The sequence below is a fragment of the Setaria viridis genome, chromosome 9 (assembly GCF_005286985.2).
Source record: "Setaria viridis chromosome 9, Setaria_viridis_v4.0, whole genome shotgun sequence".
In the NCBI taxonomy this organism is placed as follows: domain Eukaryota; kingdom Viridiplantae; phylum Streptophyta; class Magnoliopsida; order Poales; family Poaceae; genus Setaria; species Setaria viridis.
The window spans coordinates 14,965,782-14,985,397 of NC_048271.2; the positions used below are offsets into that span (position 1 = coordinate 14,965,782).

Consider the following 19,616-nt stretch of genomic DNA (forward strand, 5'->3'; position numbering starts at 1 on the left):
GAGCTCAGAAAAAGTTCATCTCCCAACTGGAACACAATGGTGTCCTGGCACTCACACATGATGAAAAGGAACTAATGCTCTACATGTACTTTTCTAAAATTGTAACGCCCGTAAAATACACCCAGTTAAATCACCCGTTAAAAACACTTTCCAAAATTTTTCCGACCGACGAGCTCCGTCAAATCCTTTCCCTTCCGTCGGACCCGCCGTCCTGGCCCGGCCCGTCAATTCTCCATTTTTCCACTCCCCGTATTTTTCGCCGCGTACCCGTCAAATCCTTCATCGCGCGCAGACGAATCCCGCAATATCCGCCATCTTTTTCCCCTCCCTTCCCTCTCTTTCTCTTCCTTCTTTCTTTTTCCTCCCCTCTCTTTCCCTTCTCTTTTTCCTTCTCTTTCTTCCTCCTCTCCTTTTTTTTTCCTTTCTTCTCTCTCTTCTCTTAATTCCCTGGCACACCCACTTGCACCAGGCGCCAGGCTCTCCTCCCCACGCGGCACGCGCGCCGCCGCCCCGCCGCGCCACGCCGCGCCGCACCCGCACCGCGTCACGTCGCCCGTGCCACGCCCGCTCGCGCCTTGGCGTCTAGCGCTTGGCTCGGTGCGTCGCGTCGTGTCGCCGGTCACCGGTCGCCGCCCCTGTGGCCTCGTCGACCACGCCGCCACGCCGTCCACGAGCTTCACCACCCCGGCACGCCACCGGCCAAAGGTCCGGCCGCCATCATTGCCTCGGCCCTCGCCCGCCCGCGCGCCGCCTATAAAAGGAGGGAGCCGAGACTTCACCTCCACACCCTCACCACGAGCACCTTGCCTTCCTCCACTCCCACCACCAGAGCACCGACGACCACCTTCCTCTCAACCTCCTGTTGTCTTCAGGAAGAAGAAGGGGTAAATCCCTCTCCTCGCGATCCAACCCACTAGTTTCCCTGATTTGCGAACAAGTCCTCCCACCATTCCAAAAATAATTACGGATAGGCCCCTGTTCTCGCGGTTCAGTCCTAAACCCCGTTTTAAAGCCCCTAATACTCCTTTAACCCGTCATTTCATGCGCCAAATTTCCTCCAATCCTCCCCAAATTCGACCACAGCCTCCTCTCATATATTTCCGCCGAGGCATATCAAAATCCCACAAAATTACCCTTCCTACCTATTTTCCGTTCATGTTTCCTGTTCGGAGCTCATCGGGTAAAACCCTTTTTCCTTTTTATTTATTGTGTGCTCGTTTGTGTGTGCCGTAGCTCGCGGAGTACCCGAGGAGGAGCGCGAGGAGGAGTTCGACCGCGAGCCCGAGCCCGAGGACCAGTACCGCGAGCAGGAGCTCCCGGAAGGCTTTGAGAACGGCAAGTCCAATCTCACCCTTTGATGCATATTCAATACCCAGTTTTTCAGACACAACCTATTGGCCTGTTTTATAACATGCATATTGTTTTATCGCAAGACATGGTTGGATAGCCACCCCTTGATTGTTATGACTATTCCTTGTTGTCCCATATTTATCTCTAAATATGAGTTGCTCTGTTTAGATGATAAATACTGCTAGAATGCTTAGGAACTCATTATCCAAATTCAAACATGACTACACCTGTTTACTCGGAAATAAATGTGTGAGTATGTTTAACTGAGGAGTTGGGTTTTCGAGTGTAAAGAAAGGTGGTGGATGAGATGGATGGGTGTTTCTTGTGTGGAACGCCGGGTTGTTGAGCTCGTACCTCAGTGGTTGAGCAGAGTGGGAGATATCCATCTTGTCATAGCTAAGGACCGAGTTGATGTGTCATCCTGCCTAATTCCATCATCGTACAACCACTCGACCGTTGTATGGGCAACGGCTTAGCATAAATCCCACTAGCTAAACTGCTAGGCTTCAGGTGTGCTGGTGAGCAATGGGAGGCCTTGGAAAAGGACTAAGCTCTTGGTGACTTAGGTCCCGGTTACAGCCCCGTGGATGGGTTGCTAACCCCTTGAGCGCTCCTGTGTTGACTAGTCAGTGTTGGCTAAGGTGGGTAACGGCTTTGTTAGGATCCGTACCGACACTAAGGTGATCGCGATACGGTACCCTACTTGTGGGAAAAGTGTACAACCTCTGCAGAGTTAAAACCTATCCGGGTAGCCGTGTCCACGGCATTGGACGAGTTACGGCTCGGTCACACAACTAGCTTTTGGGGGTGACTGGTATTTTACTGCGTGTGTGGGTGTGTGAAGTTTTGGAAGTGTCCGGCAGGTGTGCCGTGTGCTACGGCGGACGGGGAGTCCGGTAGAGATAAAACTTGGATCCTTTGTGTAGGATCAACCCCACTTGATATACGGTTTGCTAAAATGTTTTCATGAAACTTCTTTGAAATGGAACCCTGCATGTGTCTAAAATTCAGCTTTACTGCAAATAAACCATAGCTTATTCCTTGATCATTCATATGCATATTCTTGTTGTATCCCCCTCCGTGGATGGGGTTGGGCTTGCCGAGTACTTTTGTACTCACCCTTGTGTTGTTACTTCAGAGGAGGATCCGGACTTCGTCGCCGAGGACTTCGAGTAGGAGGTTGCGTCTGCACCCAACGCTGCCTGCGGTGTTGGCCCTTTGCAGGATGCTTCCGCTGACGCTTAGCTCCGATTGCAGCCCGGAGTCCGACTGGACTGCAACTTGGATTTGTGTTGTTATCGCTTTAGTCTTGCTTTGGGTGTGGCTTGCCCGCCCGCTCCTTCGGGAGCTGTACGGTTTCTGAACTATCTGTTGAATAAATGTGTTATCAGCCTCCTGGGACTGATAATTTGGATCACATTTAGTCTCTACTTATGTGGGGACGCTTCAAAAATATTGGGTTCTCATGTGCAAAGAACAGACTTCGTCAACTTGCCTGCTCTGGGTTTCCTACCAGCAGACCTTCATCACCTAGCGGTTCCTTTCACTGAATCTTAAATCTGGAGCACAATTAGAATGATGCCTAATGAGAGAGCACCGGGGCCTGATAGGTTCATTTCAGAATTCTATAAGTCAGCTTGGCTGTGGTAAAGTCTGACGTTCTGGCTGCTTTCAAAGCACCAAGATGCTAGGAAACCAAGCGAGTACAGGCCTATAAGCCTCATACACAGCTTTGCTAAGCTGGTTGCTAAACTCCTAGCTAACAGACTAGCCCCTGAACTCAGTAAGCTGGTGGATGTTAACCAAACTGCTTTCATCAAGCAACGGTCTATTCACGATAATTTCAAATTTGTTGAGCAGGCTGCTAGAACTTTGCACAGGAAAAAGAAACCCTCCTTGTTGATCAAACTGGATATTTCAAAGACATTCGACACAGTAAGCTGGCCGTTCTTGCTGCAAGTGTTAGAATCCATGGGATTTGGGTTTAAGTGGAGGAATTGGATATCAGTCCTTATCTCATCAGCCTCAACAAGGGTACAGCTCAATGGAAGCCCAGGACCCATAATTCACAATGTTAGAGGTTTGAGGCAGGGTGACCCACTATCGCCAATGCTCTTTATTCTCACCATGGAAGTCCTGAACCGGCTACTGAAGAAAGCTGCCCACGATGGCGTCCTTGCCCCACCAGCTAACAATGCCATACATTACCAATATTCTATCTATGCTGACGATGTGATTCTCTTCGCAGCACCAAGTGTTCAGGATGTCACCACTATTCAGGAGGTGCTCAGGTTCTTTGGACGAGCGTCTGGACTTCATACTAACCTGGGCAAGAGCTTGATAGCCCCCATCTCATGTTCACAGGAACAGATCGATAGAATTCAGCCTATCCTGTTGATCCCCATCTCAGAATTCCCCATTCTTTATCTGGGGTTGCCTCTATCGGTCACCAAACTGAAGAAAAGACACTTTCAACCTTTGATTGACAAGGTTTCAGCAAGCATGCCCGCTTGGAAGGCGCCTTTAATGAATAAAGTCGGAAGGCTTACTACAATGAAGGCGGTAATGAGCTCGATCACAATCCATACCTTCATCTCTCTAAAAGTTCAAGAATGGGTATTGCAGGAAATCGACAAGAGGCGTCGGGGCTTCCTCTGGGCCGGCAAGCCTACAGCGCATGGTGGCCATTGCCTGGTGGCCTGGCCATATGTCTGCAGACCATTCACTTATGGAGGGCTGGGCATCCCCAACTTGTGCATTTCATCGCTAGCCTTGAGAATGAGGTGGCTATGGTTGAAGAAAATGGATCCCGGTCGCCCATGGAAACATATGCAGCTCGAATTCGAATAGGATAATGATCTGAGAAAACTGTTCCAAGCTTCGATTCAAGTACAAGTAGGGGATGGCAACTTAGTGTTGTTTTGGGTCGATAACTAGATGGCCAGGCCTCGCCGTGTACCTTGGCACCGGAATTGTGCAACTTGATCAGGCCACGAATCAAGAATCGACGGACAAGAATCGACGAACAATAGCGCAGGGGATGCACCAAAAACAATGGATTCATGATATTGTCGGACGCCTAACAGTTACTGCGTTAACTGAATACGTCGCCTTATGGCATTAGTTATAGCAAGTTCAGTTAACGCCCGGGGTGGAAGATTCGGTGATCTAGAAATGGGATATCTCTGGTTCTTACTCCGCTAAATTTGTATGCAAGTTCTTCTATAGCACCTCCGTCAAGTTCACCACAGCAGAACCAATTTGGAAGGCTCGAGCACCATCGAAAGTGAAACTATTCATGTGGTTAGCTATCAAGAATCGGCTCTGGACAGCTTCCAGGAGGCAGAGGCGAACATGCGCATTGTGGCCTGTAAGAGGTGCTCATTCTCTATGCAAGTGTGGCATCAAGTCCGTGAAGTACTAAACCTGCACAACGCCATCCCGACAAATTTATTCCGACTGTTAGACTGGTGGCTCAACAAGAGAAGCGGTGTTCATTCATGGCAAAGGAAAGGCTTCGACTCGGCGTTTATGCTTGTTTCATGGAAAATATGGAAGGAATGCAATGAAAGGGTGTTTGCAAGATCACCACCAAAAGATGCCTCACAGCTGCTGCACGAGATCATTCAAGAAGGGCAACTTTGGTGCGCCTCCGGTGCAAAACACCTAGCCGCTATAAGCTGGCCGGTGCCATCAGGTGTTTTAGATCAGCATTTCTGATCTTGGCCTTTCTGTGACATTTGTGTTGTTGTTGTGGTGGTATAATGTAAGCTAAAACATGCCTAAACCTGTGTGCGCGTGCGCCCGGATAGGCCCGTGATGTATGAAAACTTTTTTCTTCTTAATACAAAGATACGCAACTCTGCATATTCAAAAAAAAATTGCACTGTAATAAAATAAATCTAGTTCCTCGAGCAGTTAGTACGAAATGATTGGTATTCTATGATTCTATCTCATGATATTGACATATAAAAAACGACCATTACTTTATGTTTTCAAAATAAGTCAGTAACTCATGCACTAGTCGATGTCCATCCTTAGAAAACTTGTCAAAAAACTACAGCTAGTCAGTCACTCATCTATTATTCAATATCTATCCTTAGCAGTTGTAAAAAAAACTAAAGCCACCTGAAAAAAAAACTACAGCTAACATATACAAGCCCTTGTTACAACATAGATTTACCCCTATAATGAATGAATTAGTGCGGTGATTCATGACATGTCAGGAGCATCAACTCTCTTTCTAAGATGCGAGACAACTCAACAATTCTTCTCCCAAATATTGATTTTCAATAAAAGTTTTGTGCTCATGGAGGAAAATAGGTATGTAGTTACTTGACAAATGCTCTTTCACTGGGGCTTCCAAATACCACTCGTGGAAACAATGTGTATCTACATCAAAACAACATTACTGACGCTAAACAGATCAGAAAAAGGGCATGCCATCCTGCGATTATATACAACCACTACAGAATTATGGAAGATTAAGATATGACAGTACACATTTAAATATGTAATGCATCTTGGCCTGCTTTGTCTTCAATGTATATGACAACATAAGTTTAATCTTATCACAAGAAACATGTCCTCAGAGCTGACAGCAGAATGGCTACTTGGGATAGAAAATTCAGTTCCATAGATGAAGCTATTAAAAATGGATAGTCACAAGACATACATATTTCTAGAAAGCACAAGACCAGGAGACAAAGGCCAGTCTGAAAGAGCTGGGGAAAAGACTATAATAGAAGGAGATCTTAGCTTCACATGCATATCCACAAATAAGAAAGACACTCCGGTTCAGCTTCCCTTAGTGCACAATATTGGAATCCTCGTTTCAAAAAAAAATATTGGAATCCCAAATATTTCAAATGTTTATTTTTGCAAATCACACCTTTGATCCTGCTATGATGTGCGTACAGACTTAACACAAAAGGGATGGCCAGCATTTTACCACAGTACTGTCGACTCGACGTGCTTTCCATTTTCCTATCCATACTTTTATTTCTTTATTTCTTGTAACAGTTTTTCAATTGCATACAGAAATGTCTTCTATTTATTTTTCCTTCTGGAACAACATGAGTTTAAGGGTATCAGATTCGATTGGTCAAATTATGTCAACTATTGTTTACTTGAAAAAAGAATCACTAATACCAAAGCTAGCAGCAGTAATATTGGACTTGACATCAGTAGGTAATGTAGTTACCTGCCATGCACAGACAAAAAAAGGTGTGATGATCAAGGTAAACATGAGGTGATGAACCAAGAAAAGGGGCATCATGTGACATGTCCAGTTAAACAAGAGGCATAGCAATTGCTGACATGTTGATGCTAGAGCTCTATATAAAGGCAAACAAACTACATACTTTCAGTCACTCAGCAAGAGTTCCAAGCCTCTCAAGCTCTCACATAATCTTGGGAGGCAGCTAGCAAGAGAACAGAAATATGGTTGACACTAGACTACTGGTTTTGTTTGCCCTCTTGCAGATCATGTGCTTCCCCTTTCATGAGGTCTCTGCGGCAACCTGCCATGTCAGTGGCGTCATTCGTGGCAAGGGACGAAACTGCAACAGAGAGAATGGTTTGGATAGCTGCTGTATCGCAGGCAAGCATTACCCGCAGTTCAGATGCTCGCCTCCGGTGTCAGCCAAGACACCAGCTATCCTGACAGTCAATAGATTTGATAATGGAGCAGATCATGTAACCAGGATCACAAGTTGCGACATGCGCTTTCACAGAGACAAAGAACTGGTGGTCATATTGTCCTCTGGTTGGCTGAGACTTGACGGCACGAACCGCTGCAACAAGAAGATCCGTGTCCATGCAAATGGAAGGTCTGTCCTGGCCAAGGTCGTCGATGAATGTGACTCGGTTCACGGCTGCAAGGAGGAGAACGACTTTGAGCCCCCATGCCGCAACAACGTTTTGAACGCTTCACCAGCGGTGTGGAAGGCTCTCAGGCTCAACCAAACCATTGGAGAGTTGAAGGTCACATGGTCTGATGTCTGAGTTAGGCCATGGTGATGCCTGATGAGCATGTCATCACGAATTGCAGTTCGCCTGCTCGTACTGGCAGCTACTCCTTCCGTTCCAAATTGTAGGTCGTTTTGACTTTTCTAGGTTCATAGATATGTCTAGGTGTATAATAATATCTATGAACCTAAAAAGATAAAACGACCTACATTTGTAATGGAGGGAGTACTAAATAAGCCATGTCTTGGTACAGTATATGTCATTGTTGATTGTTCTTAAAATTATGCCTGATGGCCCTTGTCAACTGCTGTAAATTCATAAGCCCATAAGTGGAATATAGTCCTGGCTTATGATCTTGTGTTATAAGAAAAGCCATCTGCTTTAGCATTCTGAACAGCTCAAATAGTTGAACAAAGACACCAGAGCATACAATTATATCATCTCGTAAAATATACTAGTTCAAGTCTTCAAGAACAGTCTAGAACAACCTTCGGTGTGCCTCAGTTAGTACTCTTCTTAAAAAACGTGAAAGTTAAACAAAAGAAACTGCTGATGAGCCGAGGCAATTTTGCAGTGATAGCGATTGTCTTAATTATCATTGTCCCATTCATATCTGAAACTCCTAATTTGTTCTCCTTTTGTCCATATGAAAACAATAATGTACACATCGTTGGTTATACTTATATGTGCTTAGGTATTCATTTCATATGTAACAACTAATAAGAATTCAATCGCATGTCTCCTAGTTGGTCATGTCAGCAGATGAATACATATCCTCAAAGCCCCAAACAATTTTCTCTAAATGTTTCAAATCAAAAGAGCTCTAGAAGATTTGAAGAAATTCAAACAAATATGGTAAGCACAGCACAGATACTACCCCTATCTAATACCTTATTTTCCTTTTGGGTTCATGAGTTTATTCAAGGAAGGTACTGAAGGCTGAAACAATCTCTTCTCTCTAAGCAATCTTCAACACTACTATCGACTTTTATTGCATAAATAGGAAAATTAGGCAACGATGGCCTTATATCACAGGGGGACTCAAGGAAGCGCAGTCACAACTGGGTCACTGGAGCCGACGAACGGCGGCGATTCTGCCCGATCGTCAATCCGGCGAGGTAGCGCCGGGAGCCTGCGGGTTAGGTCTCGCATCTCCGGCTTCCATTCTCCGGCCGCGAGGGAACGAGGGACCGAAACGGCGAAGGCGTAAACGAGCTCGGTTCGTGGGCTCTGTGGGCTGGAATTGGGAAACTGGAGGGGTAACTGGGCTTGGAGGGAAATGGCCGATGCGGTTGCATGGGGGGCCAGCTCGGCTATAACATTGGACGGGCCCAACATCCTACGGGGACTGCCTGACCGCCGGCCTAAAGCTCACGTTTCCTACTCTACAGTCCTGCTCCCCCGCTCCGTGAAGTTCCGAGTCCAAATCTCAACAGACCAGAACAGATCGAGCGAACTAGCTGTTCACTAAAGTAAAGATAGAACTACCAATGAACAAACTACTTCAGGGCAGGCATCGTTCACCGAAGAACATGAGAAGTCTCGCATTTACATAACATGGTTACATGACAAATCGAACCAGCAAACTGTTCACTGAGGAAGAACCAGTGACACAGAGAGCTGTGGGTACTTGGGTTTTACTCTGCTGACCAAGTTCAGGGTACTGGCCAATGTGGCAATTCCTTTCTGCACTAGGGTAATAATATATATGTGTATGATAGGATCAACTGCACTGCAAGTCTGCAACTCCTTGCTGTCAACTTTCAAGTTCCAACATGCTTGATTCGCTATTCGCATGAAGCTGGCTGAAGTTAAAAGACACAACGTCAGGCAGCGCGTTATGCCGACGGTTAGATGAAACTCACGGGCAATGTCGATGCAAAGCAGCATGCCGCCTACTTCCATAATCCATGAGCACCACTGCGATCACATCAATGGCGTAGAAGATTCCTAAGCACCGCGGGCCTGGAGTGAGATCGACCAGAGGGACGCGCAGGTAGCAGGCGTAACCGACCACCACCACCACCGCGATGGGCGCGTCGTCGCCGTCGCCGTCGTCGTAGAAGGTAGAACCAGCCGCGGAACGCGTCCTCGCGGGCCGCGTGGACGCGTTGGAGTCCGCGTAGGAGAGGAAGCACAGCAGCCGGCGTCCAGACGCCTGCGCGGCGGCCGTGGCATCCGCCGGCGACGTCCTGGGCGGCGGCGGACAGGCACCCTAGGCATTCGCCTGGGGAGGGCCCGCGCGGCGCCGAGGCCGAAGCAGACGCCGCGCGCGAAGTCGCGGTCGCGGCCGGTCCCGGCGTACAGCGTGGCGGCGAGTCCCGTGGTAGCGGCGCGCGCGGCGACCGATGGGAGGGCGGCGAGGAGCGACAGCACGTTGGCGCGGAACGCGGTGTCGTCGTTCGGGGAGGGCGCCGCCGTGGCGCCAGGCGGGAGTGCCATGCCAGTGCCACGGTGGTGCTCTGCTTCCCATGGCAGGCGGGACCGCGGGAGCACTCGCTTGTGTGTCATCAGCCAACGCGATGCAGAATTCAGACGAAACTGAAAAATTTCTCATTTGCTTACTGAATCAGGCGCGTAACTATAAGCTAGAATTAACCAATATTTACATCACGATCATCCAGAGATTGCCGCCGGTCCCCTGGACGTGTTGATGACGAGGCTTGGGTTGAAGACGACGGTGGTGGCAGAATGGCAGGCCTGCAGGCTGCAGCGGTGCAGCTGGTGGCTCGCGCTGCCGAGCTTGATGATGGTTGATGGGGACGGGCACGGGAATGGATAGTACTAGCCCGTTCAGTACGATGAAGCAAATATCTAACCGTCAGGTTGGGACCATTTCTACAAAAGATAAGGGTTAAAAAACGGGAGAGAAACCGTTTCACAACACAAAAGGGGAACACTTCCAGTTCCAGGTTCCATCTAAAGCGACTTTGTACTGAGGTCTCAAAAAAAAGAAGAAGAAGAAGCGGACTTTGTACTAGGAAAATACCAGGGTTCGGAACACATACTGTACAAGTTCACACTCGACACAACATCATCTCTAACGTGCAACATAGTGCGAGACACAATAATCCAGGAGGCTCATACTCATGCTCCGCCTTCTGATCAACTTGCAGGATTCTACGTGAATATGGACCAGGTATGTGGCGCAACGCAGAAGTGCCTTGAACCATATAATGAAGGGTCCAGTGAGTCCATTAACTGAAGTCTGCCGCTCATCATCTTCGTCCGTGTATTTCTTCACCTTTTATTACTTCTGGAATTGAACGGAGTAGGAACCTGTGTTTGGATCTTTGACAGCTTTGAAATTGTCAACACTCATTCCGAAGTGACCCAGCACAGAATTCCCCAGATCCTTCAGCTTTCCTGCAACAGATAACATGGGACCATTAGTACCAAGGAACAAGGAAAATGATACATGGAAAGAAACATGTGCGCTACTTGATCACTATCACAACAGTAACATGGGATTATCAACATAAAATGGATAGGTTGGCGTAACCAAAGGAGGACATTTAGATCCATTTTGTTCAGTGGTAACTTTAATGAATAATGTAAAATCTTTGGCATTATCCATGCACATACTGCATCCTGATAAGTTAAGATTTCATCACTGAATGTTCTGGAAAGCAGATAGCACAACAACACTGGTTTGCATGAACTCCTTAAGCGTCACAAGAAAAACCATTTTACATAAAAGATGTCTACCAGCTTTCCACGACGAGATCATAAGAGCCGATAATGCTATTTGAGATACTTGAAAAAAAAGGGCAGCATATTACCTATCATTTCTTCCTTCATCTTTTCCCTTTTCTCAGCTGCCAGGGGCTCTAGTCGGAAAAGTGATATTGTGGCTTGTTGATTTGAAGGATCCAGTTCAATAACCTTTTTCATATCTATCAACATTAATACATTGACAGCAATCAGAACTAGTGAACTTCAGAAATGATGCATTTTTATGTGAAATGGACGCATCAAACACATTATGGAGGAAAAACATCTAACCAGCAATGGCTTCATCATAGTGTTCGAGCTTTTCATGTGCTTCTGCCCTCCGGAGCAAGGCTTTCAGGTATGATGGATTGAGCTCAAGTGCTTTAGTGCATTCTTTAATCGCTTTGTCATGTTTCCCCTAATAACACGAGAGTTAGCATTCGACTATTGGAGTTTGCTTGCAACGGACAAAAATTGAATTTATGAAATAGATGTGCTGGTCTGAGTAAATAACTAAGAGACTAAGGTCATAGTATAATACATTTGAAAACTAGACTAATCAAGGATGACATTTTAGCAAAATTAGAAGCAACGATCAAAGGTTTCAACTACTAAACACCAGATAAACATGCCCTAGTCTAGCAAGTTCAGGGCTTCAGGCAGCATATTCAAAACAGTGTTTGCTAGCAAATTTACACAAGAATGTAAGGACAAGGACAATGCAGATGAAAAAGAGTTAAAAGGAAGCATAGCAATAAGGGGATAACAGTAGTGACAGTAGAGGACTGGGCTTCATTAAAAACACATAACTACACAGCAGTAAGGAGAAATCATGGCACACAAATATGTATACTTTCCTCTGTCTAACAAAGTTATAGTGCAATCAGAAAAATAGCTTACCAATTTCAAGAAGCATACAGCACGATTTGAATGGCATGCGGAGCATATATCCTCAGCAGATTCCAACTCAGCAACAATTTGCAATGCCATTTCATACTGTGATAATGCTTCCTCATATTGTCCAGCACCAAAAAGCTTGTTTCCTTCTGCTTTTGCATCATTTGCTTGGCTTCTAGCTTTCTACAGTAAGTAGAATGAGTACTCATTTACCAGAGTGCAATAAATCTCCCCAGAAAGGATGTTAGAGTGAATTCTGAACCCAACCTAGCAAATATGTTAAACAACATAATGAGCTCCAAGCAATAGCCTCCAAAAGGTTGCAAGATGATAATGTATCGAATTTTTATCTATATCATGTTGCGGCAGTTACTGCCAGCCCAAATATATACCAAAACACATCATCTGGTTGTTTAGTCATTCCCACGTAGTTTTGCTACAAAACTTATGCACAGGTTACAGAGAAAATCTGGTTGATCATTATCTTGCAAAGGGAACAGTTGTATCAAATGTGGACCAGCAAGTGAAATTTCAAGAACATGTCCTTTAAATGTAGCAGTATCCACATCAGATTTGTATATCTCACATGCATATGAATAACTTTCTAGCAGATAGTTTGCCTGTATTGCATTAAGTTCGTACTTATTTATAACCAAACAATTGAGCAGTATCTCCTATAGGAACATGGTACTACCAAATCACAAAACAAACATAGCGACCACTTGCATTCTAAATGAACGTGATAGCAACTTCAGCTATTGTAATATCATATATGAACGAAGGCAGCGATATTTCTTCACAAGGACAACAAAAGGACCTACCAAATTAGAGAATTCTGAATTTCTGATCAATGGAAACCATGAGGATAACACCTAGTCAACCACACTAAGTACAATAAACATAGTAAATATCTTTCGGTTCATAGTAGCAAACAGGGGAAATTGGAATCTAGTGTAACCGACGAAAGTATGTACTACTGGAATACTCCGCTGCTCCACCTCTAAGCACGAATCAAGCAGCCAACCGGAGAGGGAGAATCAATAAGGATTCAGGGCGCTACCTCCCGCAGCTGCTCGTCGGTGAGCGCGTCCTCGAAGGCCTCCTCCTTCTCCTCCTCTTCCGCCTCCTGCTCCTCGGGCGAGGCGGGAGACGAGGGGCGGGCTGCCTCCCGCTCCTCCGCCGCCGTAGACGAGGGGCGCGTTGCCTCCTCGGGCTCCAGCTCGATCACCACCATGCCTTGCCCTCGATGGGAGGATTGGAATCGCGAATTCGCGGGACCTCTCGCCGCTCTCGGACTCGGAGACGAGAGCGTCGCGGAGGACTGGAGGAGAGTGGAGATTGGATCGGTCGAATAACGTTGTCTCGACCGGGCCCAGCAACCCAACACACAGGCCCACGACGAGGGACACATATCCTAGGCCCAACAAGAGATGAAAGCCAGATACTGTCCGGACACGGCCATGCCACGTTTTGCTCGGTGATGCAGGCAGATACTGTCTGGGACTCTGGTTTCATTTGCAATGTCTCATCTGCCATTTTTCTGGTGAAGTTCAGGTCGATCTCAGTTTCGAGTTCGAGAATTTCTGCGACCATTTAGTTATTTTTATTCCATACAAGCCATTGTGGTACATATTTTATCTGATTTTTATCTGACAGCCAATTCATACATATTGCCATTAGCAAACTAATGGAGATTACTTGGCTGTCGATCTGATCTCTTTTTTAAAAAAAATACTGTTAATCTGATATGTGTCCTTCACTACAATCATTTCCATTTAAGTGTCGAATCGATCATGACACATTCATTACCCTATTGAATGGAGATTCTTCTATGCCGTTCACATACAATCAATCAATAAACCATCGAGGGTCCACGAACGATTTGGCTCCTAAAAAGAACACGAGTACTCAAAAAAAAACAATTTAGCTGTTTACTACGTAAGTGTTAACACAGCGGAAGGCAAAATATACATCGAGATCATTGTCGTCCTTCGGTCCTTGTCGCGCTTCCGGTCTGCATTCCCTCCCTCGCCTTGTTGGCTTGTTTATTCAAGCACTGTCTCTGTCGTAGTTGTCTGTAGTTGCCACCGGCATCGTCTTCAGTCTTCAGCCGGCTCAGAGCTTTGCTTGCCTTACTTAATTTCTCTCTTCAGTCAGAGACGGCAATTGATATCCAAATACTGTAATCAAAATGATAATCCCCAAGTGACCAAACTATTGGACAGCAATCCCAGATCCAGTCGGCACGTTTAGAATCGATGGTTGCGTACTTGCATCGTCGGTCGGTTCCAATTGACCAGCGGACTGTCTGGATTATGTTCGCCGTGCCGTTCAACTAAACATTTCTTTTAGTTCCTGACAAGCTAAAATGTCCATCAAGTTAGAGATTTAAAAAAAAGAAGTTGCTCGTCGCGTACTACGGTACTAGCACGATTGAAACTGAAACTGAACGACCAAGCTGCTACTCCTACTGCATACAGATCTTGTGTAGATCGGAGAAGCTTCAGCGAGACTCGATTGACTAAACACACCGGTCACGTCCTTTTCTGCTCCTCGATCGCTTTGTTTACTCCGCAGCCGTGTATTATCGAGTGTCAAGCGTGTATCAGCATCGCTCAACCACCGTTCGAGAGACATGCGATGTTATCTTTCTCCTCCTTTCCTTGGTTCTCCTGTTTTCTTTTTTCCTCTCAATCAGTGTCTCTTTCTTAATGACATGCACCGGCGCGGCACAACCCCCACACGTCGTGGCGTGTGACGAGGAAAACGTGCTTGCACTTCAGCGAAGGGTGGATCATCCGTGCTTGCAGTTGCAGGAAAGACGTCTCCGTTACATCCTACCTCCCGGTTGGTCGTGTACTCAATCTATACCTTTAATATTCCGAACATCGTGGTTGTTTTGTAAACCCGATGTTCTGGGAGTTAAACAGTCATAGTTCTTGATGATTTGAAAAAAAAAATCTCACATTTTTTAATCAACCCGCCATCCTGATAGGAGCATGGACTTCTTGTTGCGGGCCAGTCAAACGGCCCAGCAGTTCCGATCCATCTCCTCTGTTTCCCAACCTCCCTACCGTGCCGCACCGGTGGCGCGACACGGAGCTTCGATCTCACCGTGCACGGGTGCTGTCGCCCACTGCTGCACCCGTGCGCGCCGCCCTAATCTAGCATTGGCTTTCTTGGAAGCAGTCCGCTGTGATCTCACATATAATCCACGCAGCAGCAAAGCATAAGTTGTTGTCGTAGCATTCTACCTAGCACAGACGCGAAGTGCGACATCTCCACCCTGCGGCCCGCTGTCGACGCTGACCACAGGTCATCACCGGTGCCTGGCATCCACCTAACATTACTGGTGCTGCTTGGAGTGCTCGTTGGTACTATGCGGCTCGGAGTATGCTCAAGATGCGGCTCGGAGTATGCTCAAGCTGGTTCGGTAATTACTAGATGAATTTGCATTCAGTGAAAGTTTTAAATTTAGAAGTGGTCCGACGATTCTAATCAAAGGTAAGCATTTATTTAGCTTTGCAGTTTCTTTTCTTTTTGTAGGTTGAAAGTTTTGTGGGCAATACGTTTGTAATAACATGTTAATGCATGAAAGCTTTCAATATATATTTAAACCTGATGTTGCATACATTATAAATTAAATAATGGCAAAACAACCTAGACAGCCTCAAGGCCTGCTCTACAATCTTGCTAGCTGAACCTCCTTAATTTAATCAGAATTGCTAATTTAAATTTTAACTTAGTGATTATACAGCCGGAGAACGAGCAGAGGATTTGCATGGGACTAAATACAAATTTCATGAAGCACTCTAATATTAAAATTGTTGGATGATCGGATCAACATACATTGTGATAATAAATTAATTGCAATTTCAATTATGCACACCAAAGTTACATTTTTTAGTGCCAAGATTTTAGGAAAATATGGCAGATAACTCAGGAATTAAAAAAGTGATGGATCACAACATCCAGTTACATTCAGAACCTTCGTATTCTTGTGATAGCACCTGGTATGAAATCCATAAACTTTTCTCCTTGTGATAGCTTATCTACTTCTTTAATTTTCCTTATGCAGAATTTCGGGAAGGAGAAGAAGAAAAATGATATAGCACCATGAAATATGAATCAGGAATAAGTAGATAATTATTTAAGAGATGGTAAAGATCCATGCATTGCACGGACACTTCTGCTAGTATTATGCTAATGTGGCATACAGATACATTGAGTATTACTATATTGCCCCCCTAAACAAAACACATAGTAGTAAAAAAAAGGAAATTCCTTATTTGACACTGGAAGATGAGTTAATTCCTTTCTTGATCCTGAATTTTTTCCTTCCTAATATGATACCAACTTCTAACTTTCATTCCTTATTTAACATTTCCATCACTCGTTTTAGTTAATTAAGGTGAAACGATCTCCAAATCACCTCAAAAAATTATGAACTTTTTGTAGTGATACAACAAATGAATATGAACTCATATTGGACACATACGCTTTTACGGGTTCAAAATTGAAATTCACCAACTTATGCTACCTTTATAAATTATTTGAATTTTTATGGCACCAAAATAATTTTAAAAATTATAAGAGAATAACTAATATTTCTCACCTAAGATGCTGGGACTTATTAAATTATTTCCAAGAAAAACTTACATAGCCATAAATTTGGGGAAATTTAAAAGAACCTTGTAATTATCTATGTAAGTTATGATAGAATTAATTTTATAAATGACTACAGCTCATGTAAAGAATATTAGTTGTTTTTCCATAATTTTTGGAAAGTATTTTGGTACCATAAAAATTCCAATATACTTCAAAAGTAGTCAGATTTGGTGAATTTTAATTTGAAAATGCCAAAGGTACATGTGCGTTTTTAAGCAAAATGGACTCATCTTCGTTTGTTCTATTATCAAAAAACGTTTCACGAATTTTTGAGGTGATTTGATGGCTGTTTTGTTCGACTTATGTGATAAAAGTGATGAAAATATCAAATAAGGAATAAAATATAAAACTTGGTGTCATCTAAGAGACGGAAAATTTTTCAAGGAAGAAATTTAGTCATCTCCCAGTGTCAAATAAGAAATTTTCTCAAACAAAAACAGCAGGCATAAGTGGCTGCGTAGTATGTCAGGATCTTAACAGATAGTGTTAAGCACTCAACCGGAAGATAAAAAAGATTACTAACTACTACTCCAACATGGTAAGCACTAACAGACTACCAGTCACCTTGAAAGAACTAGCACCGACCGGCGGAGGAACAGCTAAGAGCTACCATTGTCACGGCACGGCAGAAGCCTTCGACAGCGTAACGCGGAGCGGCAGCGTGAAGCCGCCGCATTGCGCGTGAGGCGTGAGCAGGCAGCCCTGCCGACTCGCCGCGTGCCGGTTTCCGTGTGCCTTCCGACACATCCTCCTCGCTCATCCCCTCCCCTCTGACGGCCCATTTCCGTGCGCCCCATGTGCAGCACTGCAGCATCAGGCGTCGAGCCCTCTGTCCAGTCCACACCCGGCCTCTTTGAAAAAGGGCCGCCGCGCCGCACCGCGCTGACGCGTCTCGGCAGCAGCCAGCTGCTCCGCCTCCGCTGTCCGCTCCCTCTTGGCCTCTTCCACGCGCCATCCCAACAACCGGGCGCGCTCCAAACCCAAGCAACCCCGCCGCGAGATTGCAGAAAAATAAGCGAAAAGCGCAGCCCCGGCGCGCACCCTTTCGACGACGCGCAGCGCAGGTGCCGTTGGGGGCAGGTGGAGACTTCACGTCCCCGCCTCCCCTCCCCCTCCCGTCTCCTTACCCCGACACGACACGCGCGCGCACACATAAAACCCCTCTCGCCCGCGGCCTTCACACACAAGCCTCCCCTCTCCCTCGCAAGTCAACCGCCTTTCCACCTCCTCGCCCTCGCCTTCGCCCCGTAGTGGCGTGACGCCTAGTACCGCGCCGCGCCTCGCCGCCTCCTATATAGAAAGAGAGCCGCGCGGGTCTCTGCGGCAAGGAACGGAGGTGGGAGCACACGCACGCGCGCACAGACCAGGCAGCAAGCAAAGGCTGGGCGAGTGGAGGTGGGGCTAGCGTGATCTTGCTTCCCCTTTGCTTCTGCCGCGGACAAGAGGCGGACGGTTTGGAGCTTGGCCATGGCGGATCACCAGAGGATCCACCCGGTCGACCTGGAGTCCGGCAACCGGCCGACGGCGCCGCTGGTGCCGGGGGGCTCCTTCCGGTCCGACAAGGGCGATCCGGCGCCGCGCGCCAACAACCCCCACCACTATCAACAGCAACAGCAGCGGGGCCACGGGCACGGCCCGCTGCCTCCGCCGCCGCGCCGCGTCGCACCACTGGCGCCGCTGCCGCCGCCGCAGAAGCGCCGGGGCCGGGGCTGCTGCTGCCGGTTCCTCTGCTGCGCCGCAGTCACCTTGGTCGTGCTGGCCGTCCTCGCCGCGGCGGCGGCGGGGGCGCTGTACCTTATCTTCAGGCCCAAGGCGCCGCGGTACTCGGTGGACCGCCTGGCCGTCTCCGCGTTCCAGGTGGACCCGTCGACGCTGACGGCGCGGGCGGCGTTCGACGTGAGCGTGACGGCGGCGAACCCGAACTCGCGCATCGGCATCTACTACGAGCGCGGGTCCAGCCTGAGCGTGTGGTACGAGTCGTACCGCCTGGCGCGGGGCGCGCTGCCGGCCTTCTACCAGGGCCACCGGAACACCACGGTGCTGGCGCTGGCCATGGCCGGGGAGGTGCAGCTGGGGAGCGCGGTGGTGTCGGGCCTGCGGGATGCGCAGCAGGCCGGGTCCGTGCCGCTCGTGTTCCGCGCCGACGTGCCCGTGCGCGTCGAGCTCGGCAGCTTCAAGCTCTGGAAGGTCACGTCCAGGGTGCGATGCGACCTCGTCGTCGACAGGCTCATGGACCTCAGCAGCCCCATCAAGATCAAGGCCAGCAACTGCAAGTTCAGCTTGAAGCTGTGATTTGTTCACTGCTACTGCTGCGCTCTAGATTTCTTTGGATCTATCTCCTGTTGGGAGAGAGAAGGATAGAGTTGTTGCGATTGGATTCTTTCGGCGGAGTGCTGGCCGTGTGGTTTTTGCACAGGTGCACAGTGCACTCCCGCCCACAGCGTCGTGTTCATCTTGTGTACAGATTGTAGCGTACTACTGTTAGAGAGGAATAATGATATGCACGACTAGATTTTCTACATTTTGCTTGAGAGTTAATTTCGCCATTTCCCACCTGTTCTGTGAGTCTGAACAACGTAACTGACAACGACCAAATGACTCCACCACTACTCCACAGGAGAGGAGAGACTTACAAGTACTAGTAGCTTGGTAATGTTAGGCCCAGGATCCAGAATTCCAGATGCGTCACTTGCAACAAACTACCTTTGGTCATGCGAGGTCCTGAACCTGACGCATGGTCATTTACAAATTACAAGTGCACCAAAGCTCAACTGCTCCACCTAAAAGCGATGGTGAAGTGAGGAAAGTAAAGTTAATTTCTGCCATTGTATGTGCTGCAAAGTCAACTAAGGTCCCGTTTGGTAGAACTTCGGCTCCTTCCAAAACGGTTTCGGTTCTAGCTTCTTTGGTGGAGTGGTTTCTCTAGTGGAGGTAAAGTCGTTTTGCAAAATGTTTGGTAAAACGGCTTCTCAATGACAATATGAGTAATTTTATGATCACTTTATACTTGAAGAGAG

The 19,616-nt window shown here is 47.0% G+C and overlaps 3 protein-coding genes across 3 annotated transcripts; 2 read left to right on the forward strand and 1 right to left on the reverse strand.

Moving 5' to 3' along the window:
• The first annotated feature begins 6,783 nt into the window (after positions 1 to 6,783).
• LOC117840583 (putative ripening-related protein 4) lies at positions 6,784 to 7,356 on the forward strand. The gene has a single exon (XM_034721103.2). The coding sequence runs from the start codon at positions 6,793 to 6,795 to the stop codon at positions 7,354 to 7,356; it is 564 nt and encodes a 187-aa protein (XP_034576994.1). The 5' UTR covers positions 6,784 to 6,792.
• Positions 7,357 to 10,174: 2,818 nt separating this feature from the next.
• Positions 10,175 to 13,270, reverse strand: LOC117836102 (uncharacterized). Its single transcript, XM_034715474.2, has 5 exons — positions 12,992 to 13,270; positions 11,935 to 12,114; positions 11,326 to 11,452; positions 11,103 to 11,216; positions 10,175 to 10,686 (listed from the first exon to the last, which is right to left on the reverse strand). The coding sequence occupies exons 1-5, from the start codon at positions 13,163 to 13,165 to the stop codon at positions 10,571 to 10,573; spliced, it is 711 nt and encodes a 236-aa protein (XP_034571365.1). The 5' UTR covers positions 13,166 to 13,270; the 3' UTR covers positions 10,175 to 10,570.
• A 4,271-nt stretch (positions 13,271 to 17,541) lies between these two features.
• On the forward strand, positions 17,542 to 19,120 carry LOC117836815 (NDR1/HIN1-like protein 6). Its single transcript, XM_034716324.2, has one exon. It carries the CDS (start codon positions 18,067 to 18,069, stop codon positions 18,889 to 18,891), a length of 825 nt encoding a protein of 274 aa, XP_034572215.1. The 5' UTR covers positions 17,542 to 18,066; the 3' UTR covers positions 18,892 to 19,120.
• Positions 19,121 to 19,616: the final 496 nt, after the last annotated feature.

Bases quoted from the DNA above. Each gene is read 5' to 3' on its own strand.
- LOC117836815 (XM_034716324.2), top strand. From the start codon at position 18,067: ATGGCGGATCACCAGAGGATCCACCCGGTCGACCTGGAGTCCGGCAAC.
- LOC117836102 (XM_034715474.2), bottom strand. From the start codon at position 13,165: ATGGTGGTGATCGAGCTGGAGCCCGAGGAGGCAACGCGCCCCTCGTCT. The intron at 11,453-11,934 runs GTAAGCTATTTT...TCGTGTTATTAG, and splicing joins CTGTATGCTTCTTGAAATTG to GGGAAACATGACAAAGCGAT. The intron at 10,687-11,102 runs GTAATATGCTGC...TATCTGTTGCAG, and splicing joins GATGAAGGAAGAAATGATAG to GAAAGCTGAAGGATCTGGGG.
- LOC117840583 (XM_034721103.2), top strand. From the start codon at position 6,793: ATGGTTGACACTAGACTACTGGTTTTGTTTGCCCTCTTGCAGATCATG.